Source organism: Erinaceus europaeus, chromosome 17 (assembly GCF_950295315.1).
Source record: "Erinaceus europaeus chromosome 17, mEriEur2.1, whole genome shotgun sequence".
Taxonomy (NCBI): domain Eukaryota; kingdom Metazoa; phylum Chordata; class Mammalia; order Eulipotyphla; family Erinaceidae; genus Erinaceus; species Erinaceus europaeus.
In genome coordinates, this window is record NC_080178.1 from 13,029,574 (window position 1) to 13,041,722 (window position 12,149).

General features: G+C 36.2%; 1 protein-coding gene across 1 annotated transcript; it reads right to left on the minus strand.

Moving 5' to 3' along the window:
- Positions 1-5,156: 5,156 nt before the first annotated feature.
- LOC103109895 (olfactory receptor 4C15-like) lies at positions 5,157-6,101 on the minus strand. The gene has a single exon (XM_007519013.3). It carries the CDS (start codon positions 6,093-6,095, stop codon positions 5,157-5,159), a length of 939 nt encoding a protein of 312 aa, XP_007519075.2. The 5' UTR covers positions 6,096-6,101.
- Positions 6,102-12,149: the final 6,048 nt, after the last annotated feature.

A 12,149-nucleotide genomic window follows, 5' to 3' on the forward strand; every position in this document is an offset into this window, starting at 1 on the left:
CCTAGCTCCCCCATAGCTCTTAATTTCTCTCTGTCTCTATTCTATAATGAATGAACAAAATTTTAAAAAGAAATAATTTTTGTCCATCCATAAAATTTTGCACAAAAAAATGTTCCGGCTAGTCTGTGATAAAAAATACATCTATAAAACAAGTTCTTTCATGATAAAACATCTGCTTTCAGAGCACATTAACCAAATCTTTCCTTTTCCTCATATGTAGGATTTCATCAAAGTTCACCAATGCACAGTTTCCAAGGGAAAGAACTCTACCTTCCCCATCCAACCCTAAAGGATTTGCCCAATGAGCTATTTAATTCACTTAAGCCAGAACCACAGCAAACATTGGGGCCAATTAATCCCACACAAGATTGTCAGAAGACAGATTCTGTCCTCAGAGCCCTACTCCCCTTCCTTATGTCTCCTAGGGGATACCTCTTACTTCAGCTACCTTGAGTTCTACCTGAGCATGCAGTTTTTTGGAAAAACGAAACTCTGAAATGACATGGAGGCTAATAAAGGTTATCAAAGGTGCTGTCCTCTGAGTCAGTTCTTTTCTCCTCTCCTCTCCTCTCCTCTCCTCTCCTCTCCTCTCCTCTCCTCTCCTCTCCTCTCCTCTCCTCTCCTCTCCTCTCCTCTCCTCTCCTCTCCTCTCCTCTCCTCTCCCCTCCTTTCCTCTCTTCTCCTTTCTTCTCCTCTCTTCTCCTCTCTTCTCTTGTCTCCTCTCCTCTTCTTTTCTTTTTTGCCTCCAGGATTACCACTGGGGCTTGGTATGGGCACTATGAATCCTCTGCTCCTGGCAGCCATTTTATTGGATAAGACAGAGAAATGAAAGTCACTTGCAGATCTGCTTCACTGCTTGAGAGCTCTATCTCTTGTATGTGGGGATCAGCAGTTCAAACCCAGGTCCTTGTGCTTGATAATATATGTGTTTAACTGGGTGCATCACCATCTGGCCCTCAAATCTTTTCTAATGGCAGAGAAAACTGTAGCCCAGGATAAAGTTCAAATCGATGTGATACAATTGAATCTTAGCATCATTATTTATTTCTTTGACATTAGGATAGTTTCTTTAACTTCTTCTGATTTATTATTATAGAAAACCCATTTTTAAACTCTGATGGCACTGATAATATACGTGATAGCTACAATAAAAACTGTCTATTAAAATTTGCATCATTTCTAAATAAATATCTGGAAGACAGTAAGTTAAGTAAGTTAAGGATGGTAATATAACTGTAATTCTTAATATCTTATGTATTTATTAAATGGAGACAGAAAGAAATAGTTGTGAAAGGGGAAGACACTGTTTATGAAGCTTCTCCCATCATGTGGGAACTGGGGGGCTTGAACCCAGTTTCTTGCACATGGTGACATGTGCTCAACTATGTCACCACCTGACCCTTGGGAAAATAATTAAAAATAGAAAGAAATATTCTTATATAGATACTACATTGGAGGAGAGTATCAATTTTATTCTTCTATTCAGTGAACCTGATTTTTATTTAGTATTCTCTTCATATTTATTTTACATGTCTTTGCCTTCTAAGCCATACCATTTGGTTTTATTATTTACTCTTGAAAAAAAAGATGAAGTACTGTTTGTTCCATGTCTCTCTCCTAACTTATGACAATCTTTGGAGTTTTTGTTCCTTTTCTTTATTTTCTAGATGTGTCGCAATTCCTAAGCTTATTTTACAAGTCATTGTCCCTATATTTATATCTGTCTTTGTGTCCAATTTCACCTTTTTATAAGGATATTAAGTTGTATTTGATTAGAATTGCATCCCCAGTGTAGATGTCTCCAGACTACTCACTTTCTCAGGATTTTTTTTTTTCTCTTTCCACCTTGCCACTAGGTGTTGCAGAAGATCTAGTTGTATTAGGTTGATATTCTCATCCACTCTTACAATAGAAAGAACTTAGTGGATTGCTCTGAAACCCATAGGACATACACTGGGAAGAAAGTCATTCATTTTTAAAGAAGTTTTTACCCAACATCAAATCATTAAGTTGGGCTAGTGGAGTCAGGCAGCAAGAGTATGAGTAGGTTCTGGAGGAAAATATGGTAATCATGCAACCAAAAGTGGGGAACCAGGAAGCTATGAGAGCTCCATGAAGCCCTAAGTTCTTTCTTTCTCTGCCCTCAATATTCAGAGAAAGATTCCCACCCCTCCACCTCTGCTCTGCCCTTGCTTTAATTTCTCCCAGATATCATATCTCCTCTCTCCCTTAAACATAGGAAGGAAGGAAGGAAGGAAGGAAGGAAGGAAGGAAGGAAGGAAAGAAGGAAGGAAGGATGGAGGGAAGGAAGGCCAATTTCAAATGAGGATTATGTTTCACTGTGCTTGATAATATAAATTTTATTGAAAATAACTCAAATTGAGTAGTAATGAATAAAGAGTATTCAAACATACATATAATGCGTGAGTCACTTCCACAATTAAACTCTGTTGGTTCCAGGTTATCCTGTGACTTCTGGAATACCTTTATTTAAAGTAAAATATTCAAATTTTCTCAAATATGTCAACTCCATGAAGCACTTATCAGATAGACATCATAGACAAAATCACTCATCATCTACTTCTTTATTTTCCATGTTAAGCCAAAACTGGATATGTGATTAGCATTCACTTTCTCGATCAGAGTGGATGTGATGATAGATAGGTGCTCAGTGAACAGAGTGCAAGACTTGGATGGGCATGTCCATGTACCCTACCCCTGAAACCATATATGCTAGAGTGCAGAGATACTGTCTCCCTCTCTTTCTCTCTCTCATTAAATAGAATATAAAGAAAAAATTTAAAGAAAAGAATGGGGAGTCAAGCGGTAGAGCAGCAGGTTAAGTGCATGTGGCACAAAGCACAAGGACCGGCGTAAGGATCTTGGTTGGAGCCCCCAGCTCCCCACCTGCAGGGGAGTCGCTTCACAAGCAGTCAAGCAGGTCTGCAGGTGTTTGTCTTTCTCTCCCCCTCTCTGTCTTCCCCTCCTCTCACCATTTCTCTCTGTCCTATCCAACAACAACGACAATAATAACTACAACAATAAAACAAGGGCAACAAAAGGGAATAAATAAATATTTTTAAAAAGAAAATAATGGCTAAGGCTTGAGAATATATATATATATGTATATATATATATATACATATATATATATATATTCCATTGATTTCTCATCGTGAAAGTCACTAAATATTAAGATCTGAACAGACACTAAAGGAGAAATTGGGTGGAGATTAAAAGAGGTTTGGGACACTGTGGTGGTGGATGAGACATGCTATTGTAAATTTGGGGAAGATGTGAACTTATATCCTATGACAATAACAAACTTTTGCAATAGTATTTCCTCAATACAATTATATTGATATTTTTAAAGAAAATATATGAACAAAGGGTATACTGCAGAGAATCTATTGGATAAAAAGTTTTAGACATGTTAAGAAACTTTTCCTACAATTTTTCCTTGATTCACCATCATTTTTCTATTCTTGTAGCAATTATAGCTTCTTATACATATTTTTTTCCTCCTCAAAGAGGGTTCATTAGAACTATATAGAGAAATGGAGAGTTAGTATCCCTGCTCAGCAATTTAATGATTCAAATATTTGTAGATTTATACATTAACATATAATTATAAATTGATATAGCAAATCAGACCCATATGTAATAAATCAAATATTCAAATTCAAATAATTTACTATTTCAACTCACATTATGTCACTATGGACTCTGGTTATACATTTTCAAGAAGAAAGCATAATACTTAGCAGAAGAAATAACAAACACTGAAATACATCTAACAATGAAAATTCTTTTCCATACCATTTTGATGAACAGAATGTTGCAAAAATTCTCCACAGCTGTTAGTGGTTAATTTTCCATTTTATTTTCTACGTTGATTTTTATCTAACATGGTGAAATTTACTCAGATGCTCTAAGCAGTCAGGAAATCTATTACTTCCATTTTATTAATTGGGTTTGATTTACTTACTTCATTCTGTTCTAAGAATTTTCATAAGCATATTGACAATTTAAAAATTATGAATCACCTTTGGCATTTAAAAACAATAGAGAATATTTTCATTTTTTAAAAAAGTAAATCAAGGATGAGTTTGTATTAAACCACAATTCTTATAAAATTGTAACTTTGTTCATAATCTTGATTCTCCTTTTCACCAGAAGAAAACATAAAGTCCTTACAGTCACCTTTAGGAATGCCTGGTTAGGGGGCCACGTCGTGGTGCACCTGGTTGAGCACACACATTACAGTGCGCAAGGACACAGGTTCGAGTCCCCAGTCCCCACCTGCAGGGGGAAAGCTTCACAAGTGGTGAAGCAGTGCTGAAGGTGTCTCTCTGTCTCTCACCCTCTCTATCCCTCCCTTTCCTCTTGAATTCTGTCTCTATCCAATAAATATATAAAGATAATTAAAAAATTTTTTAATTAAAAAAAAAGAATGCCTGGTTAGATCAACTTGATAGTTGTTTTCTTCTTTATTCATAGAAACTCCATCTGCTGTCAACACACCGACTACTACTGGACTTTTTATAGTACAATTCTACCATGAAGCAATATCCAGAAACATATTTTGTCTCAGAAAATTTGACTCATTTATGATTTTATTTTTGAATACATTCAATTTCATCTTGTAAAAAGGGGACTCTTAAAAATATTTTACTAATTTAACATTTTTTTACTCTTTTTTCTTTTTTTCTTTCTTTATTCCCATTTGTTGCCCTTGTTGTTTTATTGTTATAGTTATTATTGTTGTTATCGTTGTTGGATAGGACAGAGAGAAATGGAGAGAGGAAGGGAAGACAGAGAGGGGAAGGGAAAGATAGACACACGTAGACCTGCTTCACAGCTTGTGAAGTGACTCCCCTGCAGGTGGGGAGCCGGGGACTCAAACCGGGATCCTTACACTGGTCCTTGCGCTTTGCGTCATGTGCGCTTAACCCGCTGTGCTACAGCCTGACTCCCCTAATTTTGACTTTTTAATCAAAGAAAGATAGATGATAGGTAGACCAGAACACTGATCAACTCTGGCATATGGTGATGCTGGATTGAATATGAGACCTCAGAAACTCAGGCATCAAATTCTTTTTGCATAATCATATTCTGTATTCCCAACTCTACCTTCATTTTTAAAGACAAATGCTTTATTTTTCATTTGAAACTACAACAACTCTGTTCCACAGTTTTCTCATAGCATTTTTCATTTCCCTATTCCGAAAAGTATAAATCAAGGGATTGAGAAAGGGAGTTAGGATGGTGTAAAATATCGCCACAGTCTTGTCAAAGGAGAAAGCAGTTGGAGGTCGTGCATATTCAAATATACAGGGGACAAAGAAAAGAATCACAACAGCAATATGGGACCCACAGGTAGAGAGGGCTTTCCTCTGCCCTTCAGTGCTATGGTTTCTCAGGGAGAATAAGATGACACCATAGGAGACCAGCAGCAAGGAGAAAATTATGATGCAGATAAGTCCACTGTTGCTTACCACCAAAAGTCCAAAGACGTAAGTGTCAGTACAGACAAGCTCCAGTAATGGATACAAGTCACACATAAAATGGTCGATGATATTGGGGCCACAGAATGGCAGCTGGAAAGTGAAGAGAATCTGTATGATGGAATGCAGGAAGCCCCCTGCCCAGGCTACTCCCATCAGAATGCCACACAGTCTCAAATTCATGATGGAAGAGTAGTGCAAGGGCTTACAGATGGCCACATAGCGGTCATAGGCCATGGCTGTGAGGACAATCACTTCCACCCCAGCAAAGAAATGTTCAGCAAAGAGCTGGGCCATGCAACCTCCAAAAGTGATGGTTTTCTTCTCATAGAGAGAGTCCACCACCATCTTTGGGACAATGACGGAAGAGAAGCAAGCATCCAGGAAGGACAGGAATGCCAGGAAGAAGTACATGGGGGAGCCCAGTAGAGCTGGAGTGCTGATGATGGTCACCACAATCAGCAAGTTGCCCCCTACAGTGGCAATGTAGATGAGCAGAAATACAGCAAATACCAGTTTCTGAACTTGTGGGTTCTGTGAAAGTCCTAGGAGGATAAACTCAGCTACAAAACTTTGGTTTTGCATCATTTCCAAGGAAATTCTAAAAACTGCCAAGGTAATCATGTGTAATCTGCAATAATGACAAAGAAAAATTCAAATCAGATAGCCTGTTGTCATAATTATCAACAAGTCAGTGCGTGCATATGAGAACAGTATCTATGTGCTTCTGTTGTTATGGAGATCATAGAATTAGAAATTTGCTAATGGCAGTAGTGAGAGATCTGCAAAAACTGGAGTACAGACACATTAAGTAGGTCAAGTTTATCAGAGCTTTAAAATAGCTGTACACGTGTAGGGTTTTGGAACAGACTGTCTCAGCCGTCACCTCTGATTACTCAGTAGTATTATAAGGTTTGCATTTTCATGAAAGATTCTGAAAACACATTTTAGTTCTTAAGAAAGGATTGAGGGAACTAGTGGTGGTGCATCTTATTAAGCACACACATTACAATGTGCAAGGACCCAGGTTCAATCCCATGGTCCCCACCGGCAAGGGGAAAGCTTCACAAGTGGTGAAGTAGGGTTGCAGGTGTCTCTCTGTCTCTTCCCCTCTTCCCTCTTCCTCAGCTTCTTTCTGTCTCTATATAATAATAATATACCTATATATATATATATATATATATATATGTGTGTGTGTGTATATATATATATATATATATATATATATATACATAAAAAAAGAAAAAAGGACTAAAGTAATTTACCCATGTGGATCATTAGTATGGGGTAATTTGCATAGTACCCACTTATTTTTAATTTTTTTAAAATTTCTTTATTGGGGAATTAATGGTTTACATTCAACAGTAAATACAATAGTTTGTGCATGCATAACATTCCCCAGTTTCCCATTTAACAATACAACCCCCACTATGTCATCCACTTATTTTTTTTTAATTTTTTAATATTTATTTATTTTCCCTTTTGTTGCCCTTGTTGTCTTTTATTGTAGTTACTATTGTTGTTATTTATGTCATTGTTAGATAGAACAGAGAGACATGGAGAGAGGAAGGGAAGACAGAGGGGGGAGAGAAAGACAGACACCTGCAGACCTGCTTCACCGTCTGTGAAGCGACTCCCCTGAAGGTGGGGAGCTGTGGGCTCAAACCCGGATCCTTGCGCTTTGCACCATGTGCACTTAACCCGCTGCGCTACCGCCTGACTCCCCACTTATTTTTTTAATATATATATGTATGTGTGTGTGTGTGTGAAAAAAATAAACAGCGCTCTGGTTAGATATGCTTCAAAAATGAACATGGCAAGTTTTGACTAATTTCTTATAAATTCTGAATTGACACAGCCTTGAAAACCAATTTACTCATTCATTATAAAAGAGAGTGATCTTTGGAAAAGTGTTTATAGCATAAAACAAGTATGCATGGGTGAATATTATCCTGCATTCATCCTTTTTAAATAAGACCACAACTTAATAAAACATAATAGCTATGAAGGAGTGTTGTCATCATTACTAAGCTAAGTAATGTGGGGAAATTAATTGTTCATGATCAGTTGTTAAGAACAAGTCAAAGTTAGGTCTTACTATCTTATTATCTTCACTTTACCTACAGGAAACTCATAGTTAAAGGTACAAGTCAAAAATAAAATAAAATAAAATAAAATAAAAGTTTAAGCTGAAATTTCAGCAGAGAACTTCTGTTTTCAAAAGCCAAGTCCTTCCCATTGGATCAGCATAGAAAGGAGCAACGTCTTTTTCTTTTGCTACAAGAAAATCAGAATGAGGGTGGATTTTGTAATGTTTTCATCCACCAGCAGAGGTTACAATCTTATAGTTCCTTTGTTCATGTTTGTTTATTTTCATCAGAGGAAGAGAGAGGGGAAATGGAAGAGATTCTAAATCACAAGATCTTTCTCTGGTTCTATGAGTAACTTGCATGTGGTGCTAGAGCTCAGACCTGGGCCACTTGTGTGACAAGGTAGACAGCGAACCAAGCCAACTACCTCTCAAGTCTTTTCATGCTTGATTGAAACCAGTTAAAGAACAATACAGATCCAATGATACATAATTAAAAATCATGAGTAAATTCCTCAAATAAATACAATTTGGCAAATGTCACATAGGTAATAATAGAATTGTCTTTTAAGCATGGCCATTTTTGAGAGCTTATTAGTTAAATTTTGGTTACTTATACAATGTGGTCCAAGGTGATCAAGTAAAAACACCACAAGATATATATCTTATTTAAAAATTCTTATTTATTTCATTTTAATAAGACAGAAAGATACACAGATCTTACCAGAGCACTGCTCTTCTCTGGCTTATGGTGGTACTGGGGATTTGAACTTGAGAACTTTAGTGTCTCAGGCATAAAGGTCATTTGCATAACCATTATACTATCCCTCCAGTATTTTAAAATACATGTTCTTAGTTAACCTATATGTACTTCTCACAGAATAATGATGCAAATAAAATTGGAAAATATTAAAATGTTGCTTATGACAACATCCCCTTGCCAAAACACTTGGCCATTCTTTCACACTTATAATGGTCAACCAACTTACCCACAGAAAGCTTTTCTATGAGACAGCCAAATAACAACTGTGATTATTGACTTCATTTTCCATAAGTAGGCACCACTTTAAGGAAGGAATCTTATTTCATCTGTACAAAATAAAGAAAATATCAAGGTGTGTGTGTGTGTGTGTGTGTGTGTGTGTGTGTATGTGTGTTTGAACATACAAATATAATCTTACTTGTCTAATGTGGAATAAAGAAGAGTAACAAACATTCTGAGATTGTGAATATTACTTAGAATTTGCAAATACAAATTCTGTGTTGACAAGAATATATTGATGTGTATGTAAATTTGTGCCTTTTGCTTGCTTTAAAATAATCTTGTAATTATCTCATTGCATGTCATAGTGCCAAACATTTCTTAGCAATGCCTTAACTATGAACCCCATATCTGGCTAAGAACCGTCACCAAGAAAACAAAAGCAGAAATACAGTTTTTAACATTACTGGATCATGCAACTCCATGTATTAGAAACTAAAGTATATATATATATATATATATATATATATATATATATATATATTTATAAAAACATATATATAGGGGGGAGTGGGAGATAAAGAGAAAGAGAGACACCTGCAGCTCTGATTCACCATATACGAAGCTTCTCAACTACAGGTGGGGATGAGAGACTTAAATCCAGGTCCTTGTGCATGGGAACTGGTCCACTCTACCAGGTGTGCCAGTGCCTGGTACCCTACAATAAGATGATTACTATGGACATACACAGTACATATAAATAAAAAATAAGATGCAAATTACTAATGGCAGCATTATTTTAATCCATGTCAACAGACATAAAGTGAGTTGAAAAAAGTTAATTGCTATTTAAGAGAAATGCACTTTAATTGCATTGTATGTTAACAATAACATCAATTCTAAAATTGTAATGAAAAATCCATGTTAACTTTTTGCAATGTTTTACTAAGTAATTTTAGAATAATTCTAGATAATAATTCCAGAAACCTGTTTATTTTCTCTAAACTAGTAGCACCAAATTCTAATAATCACCCTAAAGCTAAAATGAAGAGGTATAAGCTTTAATATACGGCATGTTTTATAACTTATAATTTCAGACACTTGAAAATATTTAAAACTGTTAATAATAGGATAAGTTTATATAACCAGACAATAGAAATTAAATATCCTGTAATTCTTTTTTTTAATTTTTTTAAATATTTATTTTTCCCTTTTGTTGCCCATGTTGTTTTATTGTTGTAGTTAGTATTGATGTCGTTGTTGGATAAGACAGAGAGAAATGGAGAGAGGAGGGGAAGACAGAGAGAGGGAGGGAAAGATAGATACCTGCAGACCTGCTTCACCGCCTGTGAAGCGACTCCCCTGCAGGTGAGGAGCCAGGGCTTGAACCGGGATTCTTATGCCGGTCCTTGTGCTTTGCGCCACATGCGCTTAACCCGCTGTGCTACCGCCTGACTCCCAATATCCTGTAATTCTACAAAAGAGAAAAAAAGAAAGAAAACAGCATATGAGGACATAATCACATGACACTTTTTTTAGATTAGGTTATTTTAGTTTAATATATATATTAATTTACAAGGTCATGTTTTGGAACTGTAAGTTTGAGAATTCTGCCTCCTTGATATGCTTTCTGTGATTTGCTTGATAGATTCCCAGGATTTGCTATGTCCCCATAATTTGATATTTCCTTGATTCCCATGATTTCCTTCCCATTCATTTTATCAACGAAATGTATTCTAATAACATTCATCATTCTTAAAATAAATAAAGTCATGTCTCTAGCCTGTCATAAATATAAGATTCACTGTATATAATGAATTAACAATAGGTTGTCATTCTGACTAGAGTAAAAAATCCTTCTTATATATATCTCCTTTAATACTCACAGTATTTTTATACCATTTCCATTTAGTTAAACAATAAAACAAATGTATTCATGGTATGCCTTTACTTGCCAATATAGGGATTGCATTGTTTCTCAATTTCAGATCCATTTCTCTCTTCACCATACACGTCTGCTGATTTATCTAAATGCCTCAAATTTAATTTTGCTGTTTTATTAAAATGCCCCATGTATACTGTTAATATTTCCAACTTTTGAAAGATGTTTTCTTGTTTCTGAAATGTCCTTTCTGATTAACACATTGCTTACTTTCTATTTTCCTAGAGATTTTATTAATTTTAAGAACAATGTAAAATAAAATAACAACTCAAATAAGCAGCTATTACCTTTTAAATATCCCTGGCTAAGAAGAGTTATAGTTATCATGCTAGCTATAAAATACAGTCAGAGAATATTAATCAAAGTTTTCTAAATGTGGCTGGTGACTATGCGACATAGGTAACTTTTTTGTCATCCTGCCTGTGCTCCATGTGACATTTGATTGAAATTTTGTGGAAGTGCTGAGTGTCGAGAATCCACAATTGGAAACTGCAAACAACATTTGAACACAATTTTCATATGCCAGTGTTTCTATACAGTCTCAGAGAGTTTCACTTTTTAACCTAAAAACATGAAATGAATAGAACATTTGAGTATCAATCTCCAATGAGCATATTAAAGAGCATAAATAACGTGCCATTTGTGGGGTTGGGCAATAGCGCAGCGTGTTAAGTGCACATGATGCAAAACCCAAAGACCAGAGCAAGAATCCTAGTTCAAACCTCTGGCTCCCCACCTTCGGGGGGAGGGTCACTTCACAAGTGGTAAAGCAGGTCTGTAGGTGTCTATCTTTCTCTCCCCCTCTCTGTCCTCCCCTCCTCTCTTCATTTCTCTCTGTCCTATCCAACAACAATGGCATCAATAACAATGATAATAATAACCACAATAACGATAATAAAATAACCAGGGCAACGAAAGGGACAAAAAAAACTTCCAGGAGCAGTGGACTCGTGGTGTGGACACCAAGCCCCAGCAATAACCCTGGAGGCAAATAAATAAATAAATAAATAAACAAACAAACTGTCATTTAGAGTGTGTCAGACTATGCTACATCTACCTGGTTGAGCACACACGTAACAATGTGCAAGGACCCTGGTTTAAGACCCCGACCTGCAGAAGGGGAAACTTCAATAGTGGTGACAGACAAAATCTAATATAAAAATAATAATAAAGTAAAATAAAAAGAAAGAAAATTTCATTTGAAATGCAAAAGATAAATGTATCACTTGGAAGGTTAAAACACAGTACTCAATGGTTTCACTAATGGTGAAAAGTAAAGAATGGAACTATATGAACTTGAGTAAAGAAGAAAGTAGGGATCTGGGCGGTGGCACAGTGGATTAAGCGCATGTGGCCCAAAACACAAGGACCAGCATGAGGATCCCGGTTCAAGCCCGGCTCCCCACCTGCAGGGGCATTGCTTCACAGGCGCTGAAGCAGGTCTGCAGGTGTCTGTCTTTCTCTCCTCTTTCCATTTCTCTCTGTCCTATCCAACAACAACGACAGCAATAGACAACAGTAGTAACTACAACAACAATAAAAAAGGGTAACAAAAAAGGAAATAAATAAATATTTAAAAAAAGAAAGTAGAAGGCAAAGAGGGGAATGAAAAATGAAGAATTTAGATTT